This window comes from Diabrotica virgifera, chromosome 2 (genome assembly GCF_917563875.1).
Source record: "Diabrotica virgifera virgifera chromosome 2, PGI_DIABVI_V3a".
Taxonomy (NCBI): Eukaryota; Metazoa; Arthropoda; class Insecta; order Coleoptera; family Chrysomelidae; genus Diabrotica; species Diabrotica virgifera.
Window position 1 is genome coordinate 28627181 of NC_065444.1, and position 15784 is coordinate 28642964.

Here is a 15784-nt window from a genome sequence, read left to right on the forward strand (position 1 = left end):
ACCAGTGGCTGAATGACACAATATGGAGAAATAGGATTATCGGTAAAGAAATGAAAGACAGAATTTAAAAAACAGTTATCAGACCAATAATGAAATACACGGCAGAAACACGACCTGACACAGAGAGAACAAAAATAATGATAGAAACAGCAGAGATAGAAATCCTTAGAAAAATCGATGGTAAGACACTATAGAACAAAGTTAGTACATATATATGACACAGATGTACAATAGAAGAACATCGGTGACTGGGCAGCAAGAAATAGAAGGGTGGAATAGAACGGTCATATTAGCCGAATGACAACAAATAGAGTAGTAAATATAGCAAGAGACGGTTTCCCAAGAGGATGACGATCAGTGAAAATACCATGAAAACAATGAAACAACAACTTACTAAAGGTAATTTTACGCAACAACCTATATACCTCTTTATATTGTTGAAACATTTAATTGTTTGATGTTTTTAAAATACAAACGGTTTTTTAAATATGTTTAAAGCATGTAAAACATTGTTCAACTGCATTTGAATAGAATTTGAATGTTAATTTTATTTGTGATGCAGTTTTAAGAAGTTTTTTATATTCCAATTTTAAAATTACCATAGACCCTAACCTTACAATTACCATACAATTCAAAGCAAGAATTGCAAAGCATTTTTGATTATCAGTTTACCCCAGATTTGGTTATTGTCAATACCAACAATGACTGGCTCTACAGAACTGAGTGAAATTCAACATTATTACAAAAATAAGTCTTTTTTAATAACAGGTGTTACGGGATTTGTAGGAAAGCTTGTATTGGAAAAGATATTGAGGACACTGGATCCAAAAAATGTATATGTATTGGTTCGTGAAAAGGATGGAGTTAGTGCAGAGAATAGATGTGCAACTATGTTTGATTCAGTGGTAAGAAACTTAATACAATTTTTATTCATGTCATTTAGGGGAGTGCAATTAGAACGAAAACATGCATTGTTTCGGAAAAATTCAAACAAGGTTATATTTTTCTAAAACTTTTTTTGTTAGTTTATATACATGTTAAAGTAAAAAGTTCTACTCGCAGATTTGGCTGCTAATTGTTTATTAATTGTTTAAACAATAACAATTGTTTTGCATAAATAATTTTTAAAAATATCGTTAAATTCATCATTTTGCTTTGATCAAATATGTTTCTATTTTGTTTTTGATTATGCCGAATCCGAATATGGCATTGCAATTTGAAAATTCTTATACAGAAGCTCTTATACAGTATGTCTCAGTAGCTAGGAACCACATGGAAAACTTTTTTATTATCAATTTTACGAAAAAAAGTTATTCTTCATAAAATGCTCTGAATAGTCAAAAATCTAAAACTCAACCATCAGATATCAAATTTTATCAATTTTATACGAGTTATGTCAAAAATATGAATTTCGTTAAAGAGTAAAGTACCTTTATATTCCAGAATATCAAAAAATGCTATTATGAAAAGTTGTTTAAAATTAAAAACTATGTTTAAATATACAATTACATGATTCTAATCAAAAAAAAAAAATATTATTTTCTCAAATTACGGATACTTATCATTTTATTACAATTATGATAACTATTTTATTATCACTTTTACGAAAAAAAGTTATTCTAAGAAACAACCATCAGATATCAAACTTTTTTAATTTTATACGAGATATGTAAAAAATATGAATTTTTCTTAAAAGTTAAGTGCCTTTATTATTCACAATATTTTAATTAGAAGGACATAATTGAACACTAAAACCAATTTTTTAATTCCAAACAACTTTTCTTAATAACAATTTTCGATATTGTGAAACGTAACGGTACTTTACTCTTGAGCGAAATTCGTTCAAAGTTACGCAGACATACTGTATAAGAGCTAAAAAATTTTTTTGCTGAACATTTATTATTGTTGAAGCTTATTATTAAATGTATTTTAGGTAAATTTTACAGAAAAAAGTTTTGATCACTTTGTATAAAAATTTTTTTAGTTGGTAATTTTCGGTTTTTGTATTACAATTTTGTTATCTTTCTTAATTTTCTCAAAACGAAATAGTCTATTACATTTCTAAAGTAAAATAATTTAGTGCATTTTAAAGATTACACCCTAAGCTTTAAAAAAGCACTTATAAAACTGTAATAGATCTGTTCAAACTTGAGTAATACCGTCTTAAATTGGTGGTAATTATATAAAACTTCGAGGATTTCAAAAATTACATTTTTTGAGATGTCATATCATTTGAATTAAATTTTTGAGATTTTTTTGAATGAAACATCATTTAGTAAGATACTTGAAAGGTAAGTTGTGCCAAATTGAGGGTTTTATAAGAAAAATTGTATTAGTTACACATTTTTAAATCATTTTTAAACAAAATTCATGTAAGGCTCATTTTCCGTCCCGACCGTACTTATGCCCATACATTTTATTTCTTTTTATTATAACCATAAGATAGCTTAATTATTCTTCTTTCAAGTTCAATTTGTAAAATTTCATTTGATCCATTAGTTAAAGAATTACATTAAAATAACTCAACCGTGCACTTCGTCTTACGCTAGTTTACAGTGCGCCAATGTTTGTGAGAAGGGTGACTTTAACGTTATAAATAAAAAATTATAGAAGATACATATTAAGGGCTCTATTAGTCTAGGTAACTGGTGGCGCAACTAGTGGGCCCACCAAATTGTGAGCACCGGCAACTGGTGGCCGAGAATAGCCACCAGCAAAAATAATAAAATGAATTGGAATTGGAAAAATAATCAAATGCAATTGGAAACTTGTTTGTTATCAATTTTACGAAAAAAAGGTTATTCTTCATAAAATGCTCCTAATAGTATAAAATATAAGATGCAACCATCAGATTCAAATTTTGTGAATTTTATAGGAGGTATGTCAAAAAAGATGAATTTCGCTCAAGAGTAAAGTATCCTTATATTAAACAATATCGAAAAATGTTTTATAAAAAGTTGTTCGGAATTAAAAGCTATGTTTGAATATACAATTACATTCTTCTAATTGAAATATTGTGAACTGTAAAGGTACTTTACTCTTGGACGAAATTCATATTTTTTAACATACCTCGTATAGAATTGATAAAAGTTTATATATTATGATTGCATCTTAGATTTTAGACCATATAAACCTTTTTGTAAAAAATAACTTTTTTCGTAAAATTAATAATAAAATACTTATAGATATTTGTAATAAAATTATGTTGGGTATCCGTAATTTAAAAAAAATGGCATTTTTTTTTCAATTAGAATGATGTAATAAAATTAATGCGCCCCAAAACATAGTTTTTTTTATTCTTAACAACTTTTCATAATAACAATTTTCGATGTTGTGAAATCTAAAGGTACTTTACATACAATTTTTTTGACATACCTTTTCAGACATACTGTACCTATATATAAAAGCTCAGTTTTTTTAAATTTTCCAATTAACGTCACATTCGGATTCAGCATAATCAAAAACAAAATAGAAACATTTTTGATCAAGGTAAAGTGATAAATTCACCGATATTTCTAAAATATAAAAAGAGCTTTTATTGTTAAAACAATGAATAAACAATTAACGGCTCAATCTGCGAGAAGAACTTTTTAATATAGCATATTTATAAATCAACAAAAAAGGTTTTAGAAAAATATACGCTTGTTAATAGAAAATATAGAAGTTAATAGAAAAGAAATACGAAGCACTCGATTACAATACAAATGAACTAGTGGTGGCCGACACCAGTTGCTCAGTCTAATAATAGGGTCCATATAACATAATTCCCCGGCTTGGTGGCGCCACCAGACACGGTTACCCGGCTGGTGGACTGGTTTGGCCACCAGATCGACAACAATTTCTGGTGGCGCAACCAGTTGCCGTAGTCTAATAGGTCTCATTTACTTAAATGCCCCGTGACGTCATGAGTCACTGTTGTTCTGAAGCTATTTTCTTGTGGCATTTTTATAATCAAGTATATTCAAATGGGAAATAAGCCACAATTTTACCTAAAAATGATTTTATTAACGTTTCGACGCCCAAGTCGGGTGTCGTTGTCAAAATACAAAATAATATTAAATAAACAAAAATGTTGTTGCTTAGTAAAAAATTCTTCTAATAATTTATTTAATCTGACTCATTTATATCGGCAATTCAGACACGTATTATACATTTTAAAGTAGACGACTTTAAAAATGATATTGCCAATATTGATGAGTTGCGTTCCTGGGACGACTTTACTAAAAGATAGTTCATTCGATTACATGAAATCAATCCCAACTCAAGAATAGCCGCCACAAAAAATCATTGTGTCGTTGAAACCAATTGTGTCGCAAATTCCTCGGTAGAATGCAGTAGGATGTGGTTACCCATACTAAAGGAGGAAGTCAATAGAAAGAAAATACCACAATTAGTAAATCAGTAACATATCGAGTTAGTACATATTTAGTATTTTAGTATTATTTAAAATTTAAAATATCAAGTCAGAATTTGGTATTAGTTTTGAGAGTAAACTAAATGTAAACCCAAATACTTGCGATGTCGGGATAGTATCACGAGGTTTTTCCTGGTTTTCCCTCGTGATTTACTATGGAATCTCTAACGCGAGAATTTCAGTACCACCGTTGCATTTGGTTGTCTTTTTAAAGGCAGATCACATGCTATGATTTTTTGTGGCGGCTATTCTTGAGTTGGGATTGATTTCATGTAATCGAATGAACTATCTTTTAGTAAAGTCGTCCCAGGAACGCAACTCATCAATATTGGCAATATCATTTTTAAAGTCGTCTACTTTAAAATGTATAATACGTGTCTGAATTGCCGATATAAATGAGTCAGATTAAATAAATTATTAGAAGAATTTTTTACTAAGCAACAACATTTTTGTTTATTTAATATTATTTTGTATTTTGACAACGACACCCGACTTGGGCGTCGAAACGTTAATAAAATCATTTTTAGGTAAAATTGTGGCTTATTTCGCATTTGAATATACTTGATTATGAGTCACTGGTGGAGCAACTTGGTGGCGCCACCAGTTGCCTAATATAATAGCGGCCTTAATTTTAGAAAATTCTTTGTATTAGGTTTATTTTTTTGTAAAATTTTATGAATTTTTCAATGGTCAAGTCAGTTTTTTTCTAAAATTTATATTTTCGGAGTTATTTAAAAAGACATCTATTTTCGCAGTTCATTTGTTTAATAAAAAATGAAGCACCCACTTCTCGAGTAGAACTTTTCGATATGTTGTTTATTAAACATTTCTTAATGAAATTACAAAAAGTTCTATCTTGTTTTATTTTTTCCGAAGTGAAAATCTATATGCACTCCCCTAATTACGTAATCTCCTAGTTGAAGCAATAAAGTACTGAACCTCCGAAAAAAAAGGACAAGACGAATCTTACTAATTCTTTTTGCATTCGATTCGTGAATGCGCCAGGAAACTTTGCGACCCCGAGCCATGATATAATATTGAAAAACTGCATTCAAAAAATGCATTCTTAAAGTACATCTCAAACAGACAACCAAAAAAATATTCAAAACTCGTCAATTATCGGTGGAAATGAGTTAAATTTTTTTAATCGGGGTTTTTTGGGGTCGCTGAAAACGAATATGATGTCAAAAGTGATCTCCGCAGTACCTGGTGCCAAGGGTATCTGCTGTTTACCTCGTCATTAAAATTCATTAAAAAATTAGTCAAAAATCATTACTCGGGGGTTTTTTGGGGCCGCTAACGACGAACATGACATCGGAAGTGATTTTCGGAGTACCTGGTGCCCAGGGTACCTACTGTTTAGCTCTCTTGTGGAGTTTTCGGCAAAAAATTTATTAAAAAATTAGTCAAAAATAATTACTCGGGGGTGTTTGGGGTCGCTAACGACGAATATGACATCGGAAGCGATCTCCGGAATACCTGGTGCCCATTTGCCCATGGTACCTACTTCTTATGGAGTTTTCGGCAAATTCATTAAAAAAATAGCCAAAAATCATTACTCGGGGGTTTTTGGGTCGCTGACGACGAATATGACATCAGAAGTGATCTACAGAGTACCTGGTACCCAGGACACCTACTGTTTATCTCGTTTTCTGGAGTTTTTGGCAAATTCATTAAACAATTAGTTAAAATTCATTACTCGTGGGTTTTTGGGGTCTCTGAAGACGAATTTGAGATCGGAAGTGATCTCCGGTGTACCTGGTGCCCAGGGTAGGTACCTACTGTTTATCTCGTAACTAATGATGTTTGACTAATTTTTTAATGAATTTGCCGAAAACTCCAGAAAACGAGGTAAACAGTAGGTACCCTGGGTACCAGGTACTCCGTAGATCACTTCCGATGTCATATTCGTTATCAGCGACCCAAAAACCTCCCGAGTAATAATTCTTGGCTAATTTTTTAATACATTTTTTGCCGAAAACTTTACAAGAGAGCTAAAAAGTAGGTACCCTGGGCGCCAGGTACTCCGAAAATCACTTGCGATGTCATATTCGTCGTTAGCGGCCCCAAAAATCCCCCGAGTAATGATTTTTGACTGATTTTTTAATGGATTTTAATGACGAGGTAAACAGTAGAGAGAGAGAGAGAGAGAGAGAGAGAGAGAGAGAGAGAGAGAGAGACCCTCCATTTAAATTTGAACATATTTTATTTTTTACTGCAAAACATTATTTTTATTTTCCCTATATTCGAGCCAATACTTTGAAATGTTATAGAGAGAGAGAGATTGGAAAGTCGCTGTTTCATATGGTGTATAGTGACCCTCCATTTAAATTTGAACATATTTTATTCTTTACTGCAAAACATTGTTTTTATTTTCCCTATATTCGAGCCAATACTTTGAAATGTTATAGAGAGAGAGAGAGAGATTGGAAAGTCGCTGTTTCATATGGTGTATAGTGTTTTATAAGGCTAACAAAATACCGAGTGCGAGTTTTTATAATTTAATAGTTATTTATGATATAAGCGTTAAAAGTACACGTTTAAGGCACGCATGCGAAAGTTTGCAGAATGAGCGATAGCGAGTTCTGCAATTCACATGAGTGCCTTAAAAATGTACTTTTTAACACGCATATCATACAAAATTTTTTCTACAAACGTAATTACAATAATTACAGGACAATATCTACAAAAACTTTTACTTGAACTTGACTGACATTCCAATTTTATATTTTTTTGACATTACATCAAAATTGCACATACGGTCAATACGAACTGCAGTGCCTTAAAATTTTTTTAAAGCACTAGTGCCTTAAAGTAGCATTTTAACGCTCGCATGGAGTGCTAAAAATTGCATTTTTAACACGGTTGCAGAAAAAATATGTTTTATATGATTATGATGTGTACAATTTCAGTCAACGCGTTTTAGTGCAGCCGATATGTGAAACAATTGTGCATTTAATGATAGAAGCATATAATTTGGACCATATATACTACACATATAAAGGTTCAAATTTAGATACGAGACCATCTCAAATTTTGCCTTTTACATATAGGTTATTTTTTTTTGATGTGTAAAGTCGAGGTCTTGAACCGGAAGAATCGGTTTACCAAAAGTTGTGTTTTTCTTTGTTTTTTTTTTGTAAAAATATGTTGTTTTTTATTTCAATTCTTTCACCCTGTATATATTAATTTCTCAAAAAGTTAATACCGCCATTGAAAATAGCGTGACAATATTTTTTAGTAAATATTTTGAACTTTTTAGTTATGTTAATTACCATTTAATAAATGCATAACGTATCTTCACATGTACCTATAATGGTGGAAGCATATAATTTGGACCACATATATTAAACATATAAAGGTTCAAATTTAGATATAACGTCATCTCAAATTTTGCCTTTTACAAAAATGGCGGGCATTCAAAATGGCGACTATACATTATGTGACTAATAGCACGATAACTTTTGAACGAAAAGTCCGATTATTAATAAGATCGAGGTCTTGAACCGGAAAAATCGGTGTACCAGAAGTTTTGTTTTTACTGTTTTTATATGTAAAAATCTGTTGTTTTTTTTTTCAATTTTTTCACGCTGTATATATTAATTTTTCAAAAAGCTAATAACGCCGTTGAAAAGAGAGTAAAAATGTTTTTTACGAAATATTTTGAACTTTTTAATTATGTTAATTACCATTTAATAAATGCATAACGTATCTTCACATGTAGGTACCTAGGTGCGGCAGATTCATTTTGAATGCCCGCCATTTTTTTTAAACAAAGTCTGAGATGGCCTCATATCTAAATTTGAATCTTTGTATGTGTAGTGTGTGTGGTCCAAATAATATGCTTCTACCATTAAATGCACAATAATTCTTATATTATTTGCACGAATCTGCCGCATATACCTAGGTTCACAGGTACATGTGAAGATACGTTATGCATTTATTAATTGGTAATTAACATAACTAAAGAGTTCAAAATATTTCCTAAAAAATATTTTTACGCTCTTTTCAAAGCCCGTATTTCTTTTTTGAAAAATTAATATATACAGGTGAAAGAATTGAAAAAATAAACAACATATTTTTACATAATAAATCAGGTAAAACACAACTTCTGGTAAACCGATTCTTCCGGTTCAAGACCTCGATCTTTTACGTCAAAAAAGAACCTATATACCCAATTTGGTTGAAATCGGACTTTTTGTTCAAAAGTTATCGTGCTATTAGTCACATAGGTAGGTATAGTCGCCATTTTGAAGGTCCTCCATTTTTGTAAAAGTTAAAATCTGAGTGGCCTCATATCTAAGTTGAACCTTTGTATGTGTAGTATATGTGGTCCAAATTATATGCTTCTACCATTAAATGCACAATAATTCTTATAATATTTGAACGAATCTGCCGCACATAGGTACATGTGAAGATAAGTTATGCATTTATTAATTGGTAATTAACATAACTAAAGAGTTCAAAATATTTCCTAAAAAATATTTTTACGCTCTTTCCAAAGGTATTGCCTTTTTGAAAAATTAATATATGCAGGGTGAAAGAATTGAAAAAAAAAACAACATATTTTTAGATAAAAAAATCAGAAAAAACACAACTTCTGGTAAACCGATTCTTCCGGTTCAAGACCTCGATCTTTTACTTCAAAAAAAGAACCTATATAAGTACTCAATTTGGTTGAAATCGGACTTTTCGTTCAAAAGTTATCGTGCTATTAGTCACATATGTATTGTCGCCATTTTGAATGCCCGCCATTTTTGTAAAAAGTAAAATCTGAGATGGCCTTCTATCTAATTTTGAACCTTTGTATGTGTAGTATGTGTGGTCCAAATTATATGCTTCTATCATTAAATGCACAATTCTTATAATATTTGCACGAATCTGCCGCACTATTAATGTAGTGAGAGACTTTAACCTAGAATATTTAGAAGAGAAATTGGTCTATACAAGTCAAGTCAAGATTGTTCAAAGTTGTGCCCTGTTTTAGGCAGTGGCAGATCTAGAAATGTGCCATGGGGGAATTTTCCTTGGGCTGGTGGGGGGAGGGGTGAGAACTTCCAATGACACCAACCTAAGTAAAATTATTTTTTCTAACTAATGGGTTTATTGGGTTGAGTTTATTAAATTTGTCGTTCTACGGTCTCATGAGGTAAGTCTCATGATTTTTGGACCCTGTTTTCCCTCCTGCTCATATTATTCAAAATTCACACCACACCTTTTCGTATCCTTATTCAGTATTTAGATATATATTTAATCATAGAAGAGATTGTAAATATTAAACAAAAGTTCATACAGACAGTGTTTTATTCCTGATAGAATTTTATAGTTAGAGTTACACAAGTGAGCAGAAGACATTAACGACTTCAAGTCATGCAATAAATGATAGATGGTGCGTGATATAGTCGAAACAGCGCCTCCAATCCCTTTCGTGATCTACCTAAATCTCTGAAAAATATGTTTGTTAAAACTATCATAATAATCATAAATTCAGTATTCAAAGTTGGTATAATCTTAAAATATTGGGTTAATAAACAATATTTTCTTAGAGATAGGCCAGGACTAAAGTGAAAGGATGGTGTACACAACATAAGAAACAGACTATGAAATGTCGAGACTTAACTAGAATTATATTACCACCGATAATGATATATATATATAGTTCAGCTCAACAGGCCTTAGGGGCCCAAGGCTTCAATTGTTTTCTTCCATTTCTTTCTGTCTTGTGCTAGGTTTTTCCAATCTTGTACCCTCAGCGACTTCAGATCTTCTTTTGCAGACTCCAACCATCTTCTTCGGGGGCGTCCTCTTTTTCTTTTTGTACCAGCCTCCGTGTTTATTAGTTGATTGGGAACTCTTCCTTCTTCCATTCTTGCTATATGCCCAAGCCATCTTAATCTTTGAATTTTGGCGAGTGTTGTTATTTTTGGTTGTCCATATATTTGCATTATTTCTTCATTCGTTCTTCCTCGCCAGATATTCCCCTCTTTTAAACCTCCATATATCCTTCTGAGGATCTTTCGTTCCCATCTATCTAATTTTACTTCCATATCTTTATTTAATGTCCAGGTCTCGCTAGCATAGAGTACCGTAGGTCGGATAACTGTTGTATATATTCGTTTTTTTGCTTTTCTGGATATTATCTTCGACCTCAGTATCTTATTTAGACTTCCAGCACTCTTACTACCTTTCGCCATTCTTTTTGCTATTTCTTGGTTCTCTTCGTTCCTATTTGTTAGTGTTACTCCCAAGTAATCGAATTGGCCGACAATTTCGAAGTTATATTCTTTACTTGGGCTTTGTATCTTAAAGGACTGTCCCACATGATTTTCATTTCCCTTCATCACCATATATTTCGTTTTCTCTTCGTTTATTTCTAAACCATATTCCTTGGCTGTTCTTTCTAGTCTATTGAAGATTTCTCTTAATTCTGCAGGTCTCCTTGTTATTAAGGTAATATCATCTGCGTATGCTACACATTGATGCCTGTGATGATAAACTGTGCCTTTAGTATAGATATTGCATTCTCGTATAATCTTCTCTAAAATTAAATTGAAGAAATCTGTTGATAACGGGTCACCTTGTCGCAGGCCTCTATTGGTGATAAAGCTATCCGAAACCCGTCCTTCTATCATAACTTTACTTTTAGTGTCACTAAGTATGCATTTAGTCAATCTTACTATTTTTGGTGGAAATTCAAAATATTCTAACGTTTCATATACTTTACTTCTTTTTATGGTATCGTATGCCTGTTTAAAATCAATAAATAACATATTTAATGCTAGGTTGAATTCATATGAGCTAGATAAAATTTGTTCCATTGCAAAAATTTGGTCTATTACCGATCTTTGTGCTCTAAAACCCGCTTGATATTCACCTAGACAATTTTCCACTTTTGTTTTAATTTTATTTCTAATTAATATGGCCAGAATCTTATATACTGTATCTTGTAGAGCTATTCCCCTGTAATTTCTACAATCTGTAACGTCTCCTTTTTTATGTACAGGACATAGGATAGCTTCTTTCCACTGATTGGGTATATTTTCTTTGATCCACACTTCGCATATTAACTCGGTGATTTCTTCTTGAAGCCCTTCGCCCAATCTTTTAAAAACTCTGCAATGATACCGTTTTCTCCCGGTGCTTTGTTGTTTTTTAAGTTTTCTATGATATCTATAATTTCTTCCTTGGTAGGTACTTCTTCATTCACATTTGGGTCTCTTTCTTCTTCATGTGGTAGTTGCATTTGCTCTATTTCGTCTTGATCGTCTGTGCATAATATATTCTGGAAATAATTGGCCCATCTTCTTAATTTTTCATCAATTCCACCTATCAGATTTCCCTCTTCATCTTTATAATATCTTGATGCGGTTTTGTACTGGGTTCGGTCGCGTTTTATTTCTTGGTAGAAATTCCTGACTTGTTTATTTAAAAAATCTTCTTCAATTCGGTATAATTTCTGCTCTAGATTTAACCGTTTCTTTCTTCTACAGATCTTCTTTGCTTCCCGTCTTTTTTCAGCATAGGCTTGTTTACTTTCTTCATTATTTCTCATTATTCAGTTTATTCTGGCTTTATTTCGGTCCCTAATTGCTTTCTTACAATCTTCATCGTACCATTCTGTTTGTTTACTTTGTCTTTTTCTTAGTAATACTAAGTCGGCTGCCTCTTGAATGTTTCCCGTTAGCTGTACCCATCTGCTTTCTATATCATCTACTGTTGTCTGGCTTTCTATTTTCTGTTCAATTTTCTGCTTGAATTTTTTCTTAACCTCTTCATTCTGAAGTAGTGCACCGTTATATCTTTTCATTTTTGTGCAACTAGTCTTAGGGATTGTGGGAATTATTTGCTCCATTTTGACTTTGACCAAAAAGTGATCAGAATTTGCATCTGCACCTCTATAACTTCGGCTATCTTGTATGGCTCTTGCATGTTTGGCTTCTATTAGCAAACGATCTATTTGATTTACTGTTTGTCCATCTGGTGATACCCAGGTACCTTTATGGATTTCTTTGTGGTCGAAATAAGTGCTCATAATTCGCATATTGTGTTCGAAAGCAAATTCTATTACTCTTTTTCCATTCAGGTTATTCTCCATGTGTTTACTTTTCCCCCCTGTTATTTGTTTGTATACGTCCTCTCTGCCAATCTTGGCATTGAAATCTCCTACAATTATTTTTGTGTCGTATGATGGTATTTGGTAGAACAGATGCTCTAACTGTTCATAAAAGCTATCTTTAACATCTTCTTCTGTATTTTCCGTTGGTGCATGTACATTTATAAGGGATATTTTTCTGTATTTTCCCCTCATTCTTATTTTGCATAATCTGCTTGTGACTGCCTCAAAATCTATCACCAGACTGGCAAATTTTTTCTTTATAAGGAATCCAACTCCAAATATACGTTCATTGTCTCCACTGTTGAAGAATACATAGCTTCCCACATCTATGCAGAAATTTTCTTTTTGTTTAGTTTCTTGTATAGCTGCAATATCTATCTCATATTTCTCCAATGTATCTGATAAATTTTTTAGTGCCCCTACTTCAAAAGTCCCTCTAACATTCCGTTGTCCTATCATAATCATATTTCGTGCCTTATTCGTTTCCGTATTTATCTGTCCACTGTGTTTGTTTAGACTTAGTTTTTTTTCCATTTTCTCTAATTTTTCGGTACTATGGTTCCATTTCCACCATTCATCGTTTATACATATTTTCTGATAGCCGACTTTCGTTTCATTACCTTTTCCTTTTTCTTCTCTCGCCATATCTCTTAACTCTTTCTGTAGTCTGGCTTCGGTTTGTGTTAGATCACTTTCAATGAAGTACCGCGTTCCTCTTAATTTACTCTGGTTCTTCATAATAAGTTCTTTATCCTTCATTGTATCCATTTTTACTATCGCCACTGGCAGTTTCCCTTGAGTCGTTCTTATTTTCTGCACATCTTTTATTTTAACGTTCACATTCAATTGATTTGCTATGAAGTTGGTGGCATCTTCAATTTCCTCATTTTCTTTGAAATCATGTCCTTTAATCACAATGTTTTGTTTTCGAAATTGTTTATCCATCTTTTCTATCCTGCTTTCTAGGAAATTTACCTTTCCCTTCTACTCACAATTTTCTTTTTTTGATAAACCGATATCCGATAATGATAAAGATATTAAAAACATGTAGACTTGGATATTGAAGGAAAAAATAAACAAACACATATATCTTTTGTTTCCTATATCATAATGTCATACGTGCATTTTTCGTGATTATCATCCAGTCTTTTGCTTCTAATATTGAACACAAGCGTGCTAAAATCTGCTGTTGTTATCCCTTATGTAAAAAAAGAAGATTTGTACTTTGTACGCACGTAAGAAGTTATACTTCTATTTTTATGATCTCAACGAAACAAATATATTTAAAACAATTTAATTGTCTTTTTATTTAAATATTAAACTAATTTTAATACTTACTTAAAGTTGCCACCATTTATTCAACATGTGAACAACCCAATTTGGGCTCAAATGGTACCTCGAACAGAATACTTCAAGTTCACAAATATAATCTATGTTTCCATGACGGATCAATTTTAAAGGGTTTCTACCCATATATTTTTGTATTTTGGTGGTTAGCATGTCAGCATCGTGTCAGCACTGACGACGATCGGTTATCCGATCGAAAACTAGTTCTATGATGTAGCCCTTTTTAGGGAATTTTAATAAATATACCTTTTATAAAGGATTTTACTTGTTTTTTGTATACATTTTGTATACATATGGTATATACAGCCAACTACAGGAAAACTTTTCCTCGTGGATTTTTGAAATATTACCAAAAATTAAAAATAACGCTAATAGGTCATTTTTTATAAACTTGAGCATCCCCGCAATTGATTTTCTCGTGGGGAATCGTATAAACTCTAAAAAACGTCGTTTCTCGACAAAAAATTTATACTATAATTTTTAATTGGCTATAATAGCCTTTCGAGTTTCTGTTGTATTTTTGTCAAATCTTAAAATCGTTAAAAATGGTAAATTCTCGAAAAATAATGTTGTTCCGTCATTTTTTGACGAACTGGAGCGTCCCAGCAATTGATTTTCCCTTGAGAAATCGTAGGAAATCTAAAAAACGTCAGATATTTTACACAATTTTAGTAGAAGTATAACTTCTAACGTGCGTACAAAGTATACACACATTCTATTTTTTTTTATATTAATACGTTAAAAAATATATAAAAACTATTTAAAAAGTCAGTACAACTATAAACTCACTTTTGTCTCTGTTCTTACAACTTTTAGAACACAACTTAACAACCATACCGATAAATAAAAATGACAACAACACATTCTTTAACCACAGCCGCCATATTGGATAAATTTTGACATGTCATTGGAATACCCAATCAGAGTAAACGTACAACGTATCTGCGCGCAGCACCAACAATTTTTGATGGATTCGCACACATTCACTCCCAACCGCGTCTAAAGAAGTTTAACTTCAAAAATTAAACAAAAAAGAACAAAGATTACTGATGATATCAAACAAGTCGCGGGCAAGCAGTGGATGAAAATTGGCAAGAGTTCCAAATTTATGGAAGCAAATGGAAGAGGCCTATGTCCAGCAGTAGACGAACATAGGTTGAAGAAGAAGAAGAAGAAGAAGAAATTTAAAAAATAACTATATTATTTGTCTTTATTTATTGATTTATTATTTATTATTTATATTTATGTTTATATTTAAGTATTTATTTATTTTTTATCCAAAAATTAAAATGTCTTTTAGGTTGAAGAAGAAGAAGAAAAAGAAATGTAAATAAAAAAATATGAAAAAAATATTTTTAAGAAACGCTTTCCTTTAGTTACGAGTGACTAAAATTAAACATATAAAAAAATCAACTAAAAAGCAAAAAGTAAAAAAAAATGAAAAAATCTAACACATTCGTCAAAGAAAAGCGTGGCGCGTCTTCATCGAATAAACGGTTTTCGCATCACGCTTTTCTTCAACGAATGTGTTAGATTTTTTCAATTTTTTTTGATTTTTTTATAAAATATGTTTAATTTTAGTCACTCGTAACTAAAGAAATGCGTTTCTTAAAAATATTTTTTTCATATTTTTTTATTTTTTGCTTTTAAGTCTTACACTTTTCAAACAATAAAATATATCGTCATGTTTATTAAAATATGTATAAAACATAATATGATGTACAATCATGAAAAGTAGTCGGAATCGGCAAAAAATTTTAAACTTTATTGTTTATTTATGAAGCATAACGTAAACAATTAACGTAAAAACTGAAATTATGTATAGTTCATATAATTAGCTACAATCTGTAAAATTATCAAGTTTCTTCATTGTAAGAAACAAGAGAATTTAAGCATTTTCCGTTAAA

The 15784-nt window shown here is 31.5% G+C and overlaps 1 protein-coding gene across 1 annotated transcript in view; it reads left to right on the plus strand.

Moving 5' to 3' along the window:
* Positions 1 to 653: 653 nt before the first annotated feature.
* The window catches only part of LOC126880018 (fatty acyl-CoA reductase 2-like), a 44120-nt gene continuing 28989 nt past the window's right edge, over positions 654 to 15784 (plus strand). Inside the window, exon 1 of the mRNA XM_050643541.1 lies at positions 654 to 905. Within this exon, the coding sequence (XP_050499498.1) occupies positions 702 to 905 (204 nt within the window). The 5' untranslated portion in view covers positions 654 to 701. The remainder of the gene's footprint in view (positions 906 to 15784) is intronic.